Source organism: Podarcis bocagei (assembly GCF_964188305.1).
Source record: "Podarcis bocagei genome assembly, chromosome: 5".
Classification (NCBI taxonomy): Eukaryota; Metazoa; Chordata; class Lepidosauria; order Squamata; family Lacertidae; genus Podarcis; species Podarcis bocagei.
Genome location: NC_138129.1, coordinates 78,595,009 through 78,609,081, shown reverse-complemented (window position 1 = coordinate 78,609,081; position 14,073 = coordinate 78,595,009). Strand labels below are relative to the sequence as shown.

General features: G+C 37.0%; 1 protein-coding gene across 7 annotated transcripts in view; it reads left to right on the top strand.

The window, feature by feature from the left end:
- SLC44A3 (solute carrier family 44 member 3) overlaps positions 1-13,977 on the top strand; it is a 98,375-nt gene extending 84,398 nt beyond the window's left edge. For all 7 annotated transcript variants that reach the window (XM_081194031.1, XM_081194027.1, XM_081194032.1 and 4 more), the window contains 6 exons: positions 3,961-4,117; positions 5,845-5,928; positions 9,548-9,685; positions 10,542-10,778; positions 12,574-12,669; positions 13,764-13,977. In XM_081194031.1, coding sequence (XP_081050157.1) covers positions 3,961-4,117; positions 5,845-5,928; positions 9,548-9,685; positions 10,542-10,778; positions 12,574-12,669; positions 13,764-13,775 — 724 coding nt within the window. In that variant the 3' untranslated portion in view covers positions 13,776-13,977. The remainder of the gene's footprint in view (positions 1-3,960; positions 4,118-5,844; positions 5,929-9,547; positions 9,686-10,541; positions 10,779-12,573; positions 12,670-13,763) is intronic.
- The last annotated feature ends 96 nt before the right edge of the window (positions 13,978-14,073 follow it).

The window sequence follows — 14,073 nt, the reverse complement described above, 5'->3', positions numbered from 1 at the left end:
CCTACCCATGGTTTTTCCAAAAGGACAGTGTGTGAATTATAATGACCCTTTTGAGGGTTTTAGAAGCTAAGGAAGAAAGAACACACTGGTATTTTGGGATAAAAACTGAGGCAGTGATAGGGAAGATTTTGTAGTCCATGTGCACCAGCGCACGGCACTGTCACTTGTAAACCATGATTTAGCAAACTAGGTCATATAGAAATGACTATAAAAAATAGTCATTTCTAACACTGTTGTTATATTATTCCATTCATCCATCCATCCATCCAATTTGACCCCAGTTAATAGTACAGGTCAGGGTTGACTTAATTCATGCAAGCTAGAGATATTGATCTCACCAGTCCTTTCCCAAGGGTAACAAGCATGCCTTTTCTCCTCGCACTCTCCCCTTCTGATAAAGTGCACCACTGTGACCTTCAGAATGGCTTTGTTCCTTTGGCACACCTCTCAAAGCAAGAGCCATCAGATGAGGGTGTTTGTCTGCTCTACACCGTTTTCTCTTTTATAATGCTAGATGATGTATGTTAGCATTGAAATGCATGTATTTGCCAAGGAGAATGAGCCACCCTACAGTGTCGGTCCCTCTTCCTATGATTTGCTTTGCCAGCACATAGAGGTATTTAAACCAATGCAGCGGACTAATGCGTGTAGAAAGATGAAGCAAGAATCCTATCACACGCTTTTGGGCAGTAGTACGGTATGTCACAAGAGCTTTGTTTATCACATTGCGTGCAGAGCCTTTCCCTTTAGCTAGTAAGCATTTACAGGAAATAGAGCAGCCTTTACCTCAGCAAACCTGCTTCCTCACTACACAAAGCAATCTATTAGGCACTTTGCAGTCTCTCCATAAGCGGAATTAAAAGTGGGGAGGGTGGAGAGTTGTTTCAGCTGGATTAGCTTTACAGGGGTCGTCCGTTTGACCTGAAACTGTACTTTGCTTTCTTTTATTTTAGATAGAAGATGCATTCTTTAGAGCTGTTCATAATTTAATAACAGAAATACAGCTTCCTCTACCACCTACTCTTTTATGATTTATGAAAGCAGAATTCAGTATTTTGAAATCTGCCTTTAAAAAGAACTTCATATTGAGAGGTTGCATTTTAAGCTTCAGTTTATGATGAGTAAGGATGCAAATTCGGTACCTTTAAATGAGTGGCAGCGCAGCTGAGTGGGTATGGGCTGAAATCCCAACTCAGGCCTAATTTCATTGGTTGACACTGGGGAAGTCTGTAAAAATGGTAATAATACTCTTGCTGTTATTTCACGTTTATTTCGAATCAGAAATATATAGAAGGCAGCAAAGGATTGTTGGAGTGATAGTAGTGGGGGAAAGATGCATTGCTAGCTTCGCTTTCCATTAAAAAAATACAGTGCCTGAAAAGTGCTGGACCATATCATAAGATTGTAAAGTTCTCTGGTGCTATGGAATAAGATACCTCATGCTTGTATTTCACAGAGGAAAGGGAGCTTCATTTCACAAATATTTAAATATATTTTTATTACGTAGACAAATCCACAGTCAATTTTGTGAGTGTAGATTATTTTATTTACTTTATAACAGCACAAGGAACACGGCACATGCCACCATGAAACTATCTCAGCAAGCAGGAATTCAGCTGAGAAAATTCATGTTGTAAAAGTGTCTGCAACAGCATCAGGGGTATCTTCTTCTCTTAAGAGTCCTCTTAACAGCCGTGTGGTACTGCCCAGTTGAACCTAGCCCAGTGCAGTAACCATGTATCTCCACTGCCCAGTACTAACTCAGCATTCTTATTAGATGACTTCGATTTTTTCTCTGCAGTTGAATGACGTTGTTTGGGTTGATATACCAGTTGATGACATTTCCTGAGCCATATTAGCTCTACCAGCTGTCTCTTATCTTGCATCTTTTGCATTTTTGGTTCGATCTTAGATAAAAGGAAAGTCTTTGTTCTGTTTCTTGACCTGCTTAGAGCCCATAAAGCCGCAAAACATTATCAGAGCCTGTTCTCTTCAGTTTTCCTTGGCTGGAACCAGGCAGTTGAAGAATTTGTTATAGACATCCAAACACACTTCAAAATTTACCATTTGACTACATTAATGAACACACTTTAGGTAATCTTACAAGTAAAAGGTAATCATACGAATACAATTCCTTCTTGTGCTTTCAGTAAGAAATTAATTATTAATAAATGCATAATCCTTGCCTTTTATGCATGTCATATGCTCAGTTAATATATTTTTTAATATATTCTGCAGTTATATTGTCTCTAGGTGTTTCACATGTAAGCATTTATGAAGAGACATTTGATTAAGCTAAATTCAAACCGAGATAAAGATCTATTTTAGAAACATAAGAATGATGACTTTTAGAAAGTATGTCAATGTAGTTATTTTACATAGAAATCCAGCACTTACCCCCAAACTGTTCCCCTGGCCTGAAGAACTGAAATGAATGCATACCATTTTCCTGGTATTTCCTATTGAAAATAATGTGGTGCATGCATATATAAATATAGCCTTATAGCTGTAGTGTAGCTATTACTGTGGAAAGGCTGTAGGGATTGTATTACTATGATACCTACCTAGGCTGATGTGGCTATGTCTATTTAAATTCCTGCTTAGGTGAAGATTTAATAAAAATATATTTACAGAACTTCAGTTTCATACTTCACCCATTGGCTCTTGTTCTTTTGCGAACACTGCTCCTATTTTGTAAAGGTCATGGCAGAAAACACTTGAAAAAGTGAACATTTTAAAGTGTGATTCTCATTTCATTCATTCTTGAGGCTTGTTTTGGATTCATATTAATGCAAGCTTGAACTCAAATAATACTTTAGAAGTTCTGTTACAATTGTGTCCTGCGATTCCCATTAACCTCACCTTCAAAAGCCAGCTCACAGAAATCTATGGTTTGATCTCTTCCCCCCTCCCCATCCATTATAATGCTACAGTCAATCCTAAGCAGTAAAGTCCTCATTTCACCATTAGCAGTACTGCATACCAGTTTTATAGTTTTTCAGAAAGGAGGCCTAATCTTATATTTAATAACTGAAGAGAAGAAGAATTAGAGTTTATAATGAAATGGCAAATAGGGACTAATCAGATTAGTGTGGAGGGAAAGAGATTAGCTAAAAACTGTATACTACAAATTTCATATCGGCTTTTCCCTGTTTAGAGCTCTATTAAAATCTTCTCCACTTTTTAATTATTTGTTTACTTACAATAATTAGGCTCCTAATAAAAAATGTTTCCAAGCGGGACACAGCATATTAAAAACAGGATAAAATTCACTAATCTTAAGGTCCTATAGAATAGAATCAAAAGCAGAAGCACTGTTTCCTGAATGTTTGCCTGAGTAAAACCGTTTTTAATATGCCATAGGCAGTTGTAGCATATCAGGAGATAGTGTGTGCCATAACACTGAATGCCCTCTTATGTGTCCTTATCTATACATATGTGTGTTTCTGGTCTCACTGGGGGCCACACCACTCTTTTTGCTGGAAGCAGCAGATCTGTTTACTCAAAAGATGGGTTCTCCTGTGACCATCAGATTAGGGAAAGTGGTGACCATGCAAATTTCCCCAGGGCTCTACTAAGCATGTGAAACTGCATTTTCATTCAGGGAATTTCCTAAATGCGTGTGAAGATTAATTTCCATAGAGTATTCCACAGTGTATTATTCAGAGAATAGGATTGGATAGCACAGTTGTTTTGAGTGGTTTGTAGCCCCCAGCACTGTCACATACATAGTGGAGCTTCTGGAATGGCAGGGTTGAGAACGTGTAAATTATAATGGCCTTAAATATATATGCATCCAGTTTGATGGCACGTGGGCTCAATTCAGTTTTTCAAAGGTCAGTAGATACAGGACTTCCATCATAATTGGTTAACAAACTATAAGATGCCGATCCTAATAGCTATATTGTGTTTCGTTTTATTATCTGTGTAGTTTTACATGTTGTTGTTTTTTCGTTCTAGAAATAAAAGTAAACCACCAAGTCATCCAGTCCTGTCTTCCATATCAATTCTTTTTTGTTATCATTTGGGAACAGTTGTGAAAGGGTCCTTTTTGATCACAATAGTGAGAGTCCCAAGGATTATTCTATTGTCAATTTATAGCATCCTGGAAAAAAAGGTAGGCTTGTACTTTAGTTTTGTAATGCCATCATATAGCAGTTAATGCATCAGGGAGCGGAAAGTAATGATATCTGAGCATCATTTCCCGCTCTTGTATTTATTTTTTACTTACTTATTTATTGAGCTTTATAGCACAATATCATCCCGATTCCAAATGTTCACAGCAGTTTACAAAGTTCAAGAAAGAACATTTCCATTGTGCAGTCTTAAAAGTCTCCACCCCTTAATGGCTTACCTATAACCTAGGGGTGAGGAACCTCTGGCTTGTGTGCCTAATTAGTTCCCCACCCCTGCCTTCACCTCTGGAAACCAACCTAAACAGACAGACAAAAGAAGTATTTGACAAAAGAAGTATTTAGGGTTTCATGGATTAAAACTGGAACTATGAATTATGACTGTGAAGATAGTATGGAGCTAGTGGAATTATAAACACTAAAGTAATTCATTTTCCTCACACACCATCCTTTGGCACTAAGCTGCCACATTCTGAAGAAGCTAAAGCTTCTGAATAGTTTACAAGCACAAGACCATTTTGAATGTTGGGGACTGTTCAGGAAAAGGCTGATGGCACAAATCAAGAAAATGCAATGCTTATTACAGGAATTAATTTTAGATTTAATTTCTAATCCCCAGCATTTTTATTTTTAAAATATCCTGAATCCTTTAAACATTTTATTTACATTAAAATGATAAAAAATATTTTGTGTTCTGCTCATCTCTGTCACATAATGTAGTTATTAAAAGAGCTTTTCTAGCTTTTATTTTCCTCTTCTAAAGGAGAATAAATAGTATTGAATGGCAGTGGCTTTTGTGATCTGTGCAGAATGTTGTAATAATGTATAGCAATACATTGGAGATCACTGCATAATTGTAAGACTAAGTTTCCCAGAAAGTCTGTGTTATGGGAATTTGACCTACAAATGAAGGAGACAAGATGCTGCTAAAACGTCTGGATCATACCAATGTTTCAGTAAAAGTTCTAGTGATCTTTCCTATACAGAATGTCCTACTTTGCACTGAGGCCCTGTTTTCGGGTATGAATCCCAAGAACATAACAGGCTATCTAATACGCTGCTGCTGCTGCTGTTGCTGCTGCTGCTAGTATAAACATTTATTTACTGCCTGTCTGAAGATCACATCCAAAATTATGTTTTTTATGGTCCACAGAGCTCCATGTACTGTACCACTGTCCTACAGGTTTTGCAGTTGCAACAGCTTTCTGTTGGAAGGAATTCCCCTTCTCCCCCTCCCCCTTAAGAAATAAGACAATATGCAGCTGTCTGGGTGTCAAGCTGCAAACTATATTTGCTAAACACACAGCATTAAGCCTTTCTGTTTCTCTATTTTCTAAGCAGATGGAAGCTTAACCAAAATTATCCACAGGCCTGATCTACATGTCTTGTTAAGGCACAGTTTGTCTTAAATCATAGTTTAATTGTGAATGTGCCTCCCCCTCATACATGGTGCCTGCAGTGTCTCGAGGAAGCCATAATATGACTTGTCATGTTGTCTGAACCCAAACCATGGTATGTCTGTTTCAGACAAAACACAAGAAATACGCCAGGACTAAACCAAGAACATAACACAACAGAGGTGGTAACTGCATAGCTGATGCAGAAGTACTTCACACTGCTTTCTGACAATGGGTGTCCTGGAAAAAGGAAAACTTAATTTGCAAATATGTTTCTGGCTTTGACAACTAATTAGTGCTGTTTCCCACTGCAGAAGAATACATGTGCAAGATGCATATTCAAATGCTGCTGCTGCTGTTTCTGGTGCCTAGAAAGAGGCCTAAGATGCTTAAACCAGGTATGTTATATCAGTTGAAGTTATGTATAGATACTTGATTTTTTTAGTGGAAAAAAATCAGAATGAAAATGGAGGTTCTTTATGAAAATACTTCAAAAGTTATTTAATTTTTACTTGCTCAGTTTAGCATTAGTTCAGAACTGCTAATTCTGTTGGTCACTATCACAGCTGTATACTGTGACTGGCATGTTTGTCACAAAAATAAGCATTATCTACTACTATCGTCTTTGAGGAGTAAACAATTGTGTGCTTGGTTGATGCTACCACATGATATTTTTGTGCATGCTTCGCTGTCCTTAGAGTCTGTTGGCTCTCAAAGCAGCTACAAGACAGATTAGTCCCAAGTTAGAGATATGACAATTAGTTTATACTTATCAGCAATCTCTATCTTCATATATCCTTCTTGTTTTTTATTATGTTAAATCTTTGAGGATATAAGTTATGAAAATGCATTTTTGAATGGCTGTTTATAGGATAACTGGGTGGTTTTGCTACTTAAAATTATGCTTGAAATTATTATATAGAATGTTTTCTTAATGTTTCCTTGACACAATTATTTTATGGAGTTACGTAACTTCTCTTATCTATTTTGGGCTTTTTTTTAAATAAAAGACATGTGAATAAATAATCTGTGTAAATGCAAAATTGTAATTTCATGAATTCAGTCTGCTAGTCATACTAAATATTTAGTATCATCCTATTTTTGTTTTGTTTGTTTTTTTAAAATAATATTTATTGAGTTTCCAAAAATTTAAATTTAAACACTACAAACAAAAAAGAAAAAAGAAAGAAAACAAATAAACAAAAAACAACACAATACAATACAAAAACACTACAAAACTAACACATAAGACAAATAAAACGAAACAAAGACCATTTAAAACATATTAAACAATTTCAATGTCATATCTTTCGTTCGCTTATTTCCACGACTTCCTCACACCTCCCTTTTTGTATTCCACATCAATTAATCATTTCAGCAATTCCTTTCCATCTTCCCCTGTTTTCTATCCTATAATTATCTTAACACATTCTAACCTTATTTTGTTCCCTTTAATACTCTATTGATCTATTTATACTTAATTCCTTATAACATTTCTGCTAAAGCCATATAACTTCATTCCAACTGTGTTCTAACATTCATTAATTTTGCAATATTTCTATAAGTAATCTTTAAACTTCCAGTCTTCTTCCACCAGCTCTTCTCCCTGGTCTCGGATTCTCTCAGCCAGCAAAAAGCAGATGATTCACAACAAAACTTATTATGTACCTGGGTTGGGACAATTCTGTATGTGGCATGGATTGAGACCAACCAGATTGTATGAGCAAACCAAAGAAGCTAAATACAATCACGTCTGACCAGCTTGTTTTTGGCTTCTTTTAAAAGAAGATTTTGTTGCTATGGCTCTCCTCTTTTCACTGAGCTCATTTTTAATAGAGTCCTAGAATGGAAGACTGAATTCAGCTGTTACACAAAGTTGCAATTATTCTTCAGAAGCAGGAAACTTTAGGGCTTGGACCTGTGCCACAGGGCTTTTCTCATGAAGCTAACAGGTCAGTTTTTCCAAGACCCTTGACATTCATTCTGTGTTGTGAAGTACAGAGGGATGTTTTTCCCCCCTAAGTACTTTTTTTTGTCTACTGTGCTATTTCAAAATATGTAAACAATCCCATTCCTTATTTATCTGTGAGAAATATAGTCTTTGGTTCCCAGGCACTGGAACATAGGGGCTGAATTTCTTCTAAAAGGGAGTTGTAGGATAGTAATTTATTTATTTATCACCTTCCAAGCAGACCTCAAGGCATTGTGCAAAATGCAATAAAAACAGCTGAATCACACACACACACACACACACACACACACACACACACACCAATAAAACCCCAACACAGGAAATAACAGCAGATATATCAGAGACCTATTCATCCAGCTAGGAAATCTTCTTAGAACAAAACTGTCTGTTTCCAGAAAGTTCAGATAGTGGGCGTCTGTTGTGTCCCGACAGGAGTGCTGCTCTGCAGAACAAGGCCCTGCTCTGAGTCTCGGTGAAGTGGGTTTCTGGTATCCTTAGAACTTGATGGAAAAGCTATATTGTAGACCACAGTGACTTACTGGGTATATAAAGGATTAAGTAGTCTCTCAAATGCTTTGGGTGTAAGTGTAACTGAATTGTCTGTGTTCCAGACTTTCTAGTTTGTACTGCCGTTGCAATTTTGGTTATCTTGGTCTATGGACTTGCGGTGAACATTATCTAGCAAAGGATTTAAGTCTTTAACAAAACATGTTAAAATTGTCAAAACGACAAAGAATCTTGTTAGTTTGTTTCGACTACGGCAGACCAACACGGCTACCTACCTGTAAAGAATCTTGTGTTATGTTAAGGACTAACAAATTGTTTTATTTGCTATGCTTGTTAGTTGCTTGTTACACAGAGGTGTCCAAGAGACTTGAAACATGTTTAAAAACATTATAATATTGACACATTCGTACTAAAATGCATGCAATTTATAGAAAACCTACAACAACATCCCTACTGGCAGCACAGTAAAAGCAAATACATCATCATAATAGTCCATCAACAGCCTGGTGGGGGAGGAGTGAGTTATGTTTTTACCAGGCACCGTAAAGATGTCAGTGAAGGTACCAGGCAGATCTCAATAGGGAGAATGTTCCGCAGATGGGGGCTGCAACTGTAAACATGGATTTCATTTCATCGGATATAAGTCCATGGCAACATATTTCAAAATAAATGGTCGATCTTTAAAGTGCCACAAGGATATTAGGGGTTTTTTTTGCTGCAACCAATGAACTCTGTCACCCCTTTAGAAATTGCTAAAGTAGTCAGCTACCAATAGAATTCATGTTTGCAAGTTACGTTTCGTTTGATTTTTCTTCCACCTCCACTGCTATATTAAGTGCAATGATGTACATTCATTAAATCAAAGCCCAAAACTTTCCTAATTATGAAAAGAAAATTCAAATTTGGGGCATAAATCTTAGTCTGAGCGACACTTTTCAGCAGATGCTGAGGAATTTTTCAGTTTCAAAAAAGCAAACTAACTAATGTATTCAAATCCCAAATAAATATGGAAAACTATAAATTCTTTTGGCAGAATCACTTTGCTCTCTGCTAATCTCTGTTAAGAATGCCAATATGAGATGGCTTTTTAAAAAATAGTTCAAGAATGATGTAATTCTTTTTCTTTTTCTCTAAACAAAATACGACTGCTTTCAGATGGCTGAAAAGAATAATTGTACACAGTTTCACACATTCCTCTTTCATTTATATACCCACTTTGTACTTCAGTAACTAAATCCTTGAGGAATGCTGGGCATTGATCTTTAGAGGTTTAAAGAAAACTGTTTAATTTGTGGTAAGAGGTTTAGCTTTTTTTTTTTAACTTTGTTAACCATTTCAGTTAAGAAGAAGTTCTATGGTTTTTGAAAATTAGGTTCAAAGGTTATGCAAGATATTTTTCATAGAATTATGGAATACTTTTGTCAAATCTGATTTTGAATTAACTTTGGCTGGGTTAAGATTTCTACCTTCTACTGTACTTTTCATTCTCCTTCCTTCCTTTTTTAAAAAAACTAAACCAATTTACATTCTAATTACAGAATGCATACACAGCAACAGCCATAAATGGGACATACTTTTGGACCTCAGCAGAAGATGCTGCTGTTATTTTATCAAAAAGTTCAGCTAATGCCACAGCAATCAGCTGCTTCAGTGACTTTGTTATATTTCTAGGAAAGGTAAAACCTTATTATCACTGTGCCATTGATTATTAACTGAAAATACTGTCTTGTCAATATTTTGTGTAACAATGGAATTCAAAAATCTCAAAGCTCAGTTCTCCTCTCATGGCAATTAATATTGCTCCTTGCTTGAAATCTCCCCTAATCAGTACAGTATAATATATAGAAATAAATAAGGATTCATGAGTGATGTTTATAGAGAAATAACAAAGTTTGAAATTTTTAAGTAAACAGGGAAGTCCTGTTTGAGTTGGGTTGGGCATTCTGCAATATTGTGACTTGGCATTATATGAGTTTGAGTTGCAGTGCCTTTCCTTTGCGCCCTCCCTGACTTCCTATTTTGTGTGAGTCAGACGGACAAGCACTAGGAGAAAACTAATACCCCACCTGAAGACATCTTAAGAATACCTTACAGATAAGGTCCTTTTGTGCACACTGTAGTTTCTCCAGTCCTGTTGTAGTAGCAAGCTGGCGAATTGTTGTGATGTTATAACTCAGAGGGAATCAGGCTGCACAAGGAGAGGAAGGAGATAATCGCACAAGCATAAGGCTTGTTCATGTAATGCCAAACCATAATTTGCCATTACATCTGAAGCAAGCATTGGAAAATGGTGCTGCTTTCCTCAAGCAGTTAATAGTTTTAATTTAAGATAATATACAGATAAGAATTAAAAAGAACAAAGCAAACAATTTTGCAAGCAGAGGGAAGGTTTGAAATAAGACATTCCCTGTAATCTTTCGAATGCAATAATCTCTAAATGCCAAATACACTTAAATGTTTTGGTCATCTTTGGTGAGTGAAGTCTGCAATAGCTTCTTCTGAAATATGGTCTCTACATTTATTTTCATACAGGTGTTTGTGATATGTTTCACAGTTTTTGGAGGTTTGATGGCATTTAACTACAACCGTGAATTACACGTTTGGGTAGTTCCACTGCTGCTGGTTGCTTTTTTGGCTTATCTCATCGCCCACAACTTCTTATCAGTATTTCAGACAATAGTGGATGCCCTATTGCTTTGCTTTGCTGTTGACAGAGAAACAAATGATGGATCTGCAGAGAAGCCTTACTTCATGGACCAAGAATTAATAGTAAGCAGTTAGACAAAACTTTAGCTTGGGCAGGCACTTCTGTAGGTCTGTTCACACCGCGATAATCTTTGCCATGTCTTTGGCCACAGAGGTGGAGATGAGCCTGGTCTCAGTCACCTTCCTGGGGTTGGGGAGAACTTCACTTAGAGGAGATGGAATTGAAGTTGCATCAGTGGTTCTGCCTCTGCCTTAAGGCTATGCAATAACAGTGAGGTGGGACTCTCTTCAGGCAACCCATTAGGTCCCTCCCCAGCATCCAGATCAGCTCCTTCTAGACAGGGTTCAACCCCACATTCTCACTCCAGTCCTTTGGAGTGAGAGCAGCCCTGCCAAGAAGTCTCTACAGGGCTTATGACAGAATCAGATTGGGTTTACATCCAGATAAGTGTGTGTAGGATTACTGTCTTAATATGATGTGCAGTACAATCTGGTGCACGTTTACTCAGATAATCCCTATTATGCTCAGTGGGTTTTACTCCCAGGTGTTTGCAGGATTAAAGCCTTAAACAATTCCTTCTATTGTTGACATCCTGTGATGTATGTATGATTCTTTTAGGGTGGTCTTTGGCTAAGGGGTTGGGCAGTTTCAAAAGTCTTTAAAGGTTCCTGCATACTTGGTTCTTGGTCTCTCTTACCTCCGTGCAAGGGGAGGAGAGAACTCTGTTGCAACAGAAAAATAAAGATCTGCCTTGCTTTCACTTCATCCTGCCTCCGCCCATTCATCTATGACCGATCATGGACCTGGGGGACTCAGTCCCTTGGGGAGTTGGGCAGCAACAAGTGACACCCCCCCCCCCGTTTTTCTACAGCACATCTTAAGGTATAAAAGCTAACAACATAATCCTAAACAGATTTACAGATTTAACAGGAAACCATTCCCACTTATTTTCAGTGGGTCCTCCTGCTAATATCTTTAGCATTTCAGCCTTAAGTACCAATTCTATATGTTTATACAGATAAAATCACATTCATTTTAATAGGAGTTCCAGATAATTGTGCTTAGGAGTATAGTTTTAATTATATATTTTAAATATATACCAACATTTCTTGGTGTGAGAGTATTCAAGTGTTTGAGTAAAAAGTTGGTCCAGTAGAACATGAAATGCAAGGCCAACAGAACAGCACTGATATTTTCCTCAACTGTTCTTCTATCAAGAGATCTAGAATAGGACAACCAAATTGATCAAGGAGGTGGAGAAACTCCATGATCGTAACATTTGGGGCTTTCTAGTGTAGAAAAAAGGTGAGTTAAGAGGAGAAGCAATCGAGGTGTATAAATTTATGAAGAAAGTGAATGAAAAAACATCTTTCCTCCCTCATAACATTAAAACTCAGAGATATCCAATGAAGTTGAATATTGGAAAATTTAGGATGGGGAAAAAAGTACTACTACACACACTGCATATTTAAACCATGGAATTCACTTTGAGAATGTGAAAGGCCACCTGGGTGGCTTTAAAAGATTAGACAAATGCATGGACAGTAAAGCTATATTCTGCCTCCACTGTTGGAGATAGCATGCCTCTGAATGCCAGCTGCTGGGAATCACTAGTGGGGAAAGTGCTATTGTGCTGAAGTCCTACTTTCAGACTTCCCATAGGCATCTGGTTGGCTACTGTGACAACAGGATGCTAAAATAGTTGGGCCGTTAGCCTCATCCAGCAGGCGATTCTTATGTTCTTAAGGGCAGATATTTTCCTTTTGCAAATATCTGTATTACCGCAGAAAACATCAGCTTTGGCTAAAAAGAATCAGAAGTAGGTTGTCAGTCAACTGGTTGTTTTGTTCTTTGTAGAACATTTTGGATCAGAGCAGCAAGTTTGCAGAGAACACACACGGAAATAAAAATATCCTTCATAACAAGGAATATGGCACAGAACTTCAGCCTATGGTAAGAAACAAGTAAATGCCATAATATATAGACATCAAATAACAAGGTTATTTTCTTTGCAGTACAAATGTATTTTATACTTTGTGTTTCCAGTACAGTACTTCTAGAGGGGGGAGGAGGATACTTTTGGAAGAATTATTCCTAATTTCAGAGTGGGATATTTTGCTCGTGTAAGCAGAACACGCTTTAGCATCTTTCTGTTTGAAAGCCAAGCATAGTGGGTACATGAGCATAGCGCTACGTTCTGATATGTAATCTTCCCAGACCATATTAGGTATATACCAGAGGATTAGGCTGCCATGACCTGTTTCTTCAATGTCGCTACATTCTTCCTTTGAATAATGTAATTTTCCTTAAGCTGTATTCTACATATTTACCATAAAAAAGGAGGGGTACTGTCTGCTTGTGTGTTAATGAGATCAAGTTTTAAAATCAGCAACAAAAACAGCACTAACCAATTGCTGTTTTCCCTGTGCCCCCTCTTTTACATGGGCATCTTTAAGGTAGAGCATAGATAAAGTATATAATATGTAGTTTCTCCTAAAAATAGTAGCAGCATCTTTAAAATGTTTCTGACATAATTTCACTCTAGTGTCCACTTAAAAAAATAGAATTTTTGAAACAAACTAGTGTATCTGTAGCATAATTGACTTGAGTTTTTTAAAAATTGGGGTTTTTTTCTGAGCATGGTTTTTACAGTAGCAGCCATCTTTTTTCTGCCAAAATAGTTTTTGCCAGGAAAGAAAAACTGCACGTAGTGCTCATGTTGTAAGCCCCGACAGAGCTTAGGCTCTTGCATATTTTTTCTTTTCAGAACTTTCTGGTGCATGGAAATAAGCCAGTCAGGCAGTCTGGAAGTGTGGTTTTAAGTTTACTGTGTTTATGACTGGCTGTACTTGGCTTTCTCATTGTATGTGGGTCTTTGAGTATTTTTGCCAAAACAAAAGACAAACGTACGCCAGCAGAATAATCTGAAGTATTATTTCTACGCCAATCTTTCTCTTTTTATCTCTTCATATGCTTTGTGTTGCTTTACAGACTTTGTCTTACCATTATGACTAATCTGATGCATTTTTCATTTTTCCTAACTATAGGCCAGAACTTGAGATGGTTCTAAAAGTACACAGCAAAATTCAGATAAAAGTGAAGGTTACGAATATTTTGAGATAAATTATCTCCTAAATCAGCTTGTACCTCTTGCACTGGAAGAGATGATCAACTCACTCTAACTCTGTGAAAAACTAAAAAAAGCATTATGTATGGTTTTATTGAAATAGTATTTAAAGATGTTTTATACTAATTATCAAATCTGCTGTAAGTTTTTTGCACTTCGACATGATAAAACTGTCTTTTTGGTATAAAGCCCCTTAAGAAAGCACAATGAAATTGATTCAGCAACTTTTA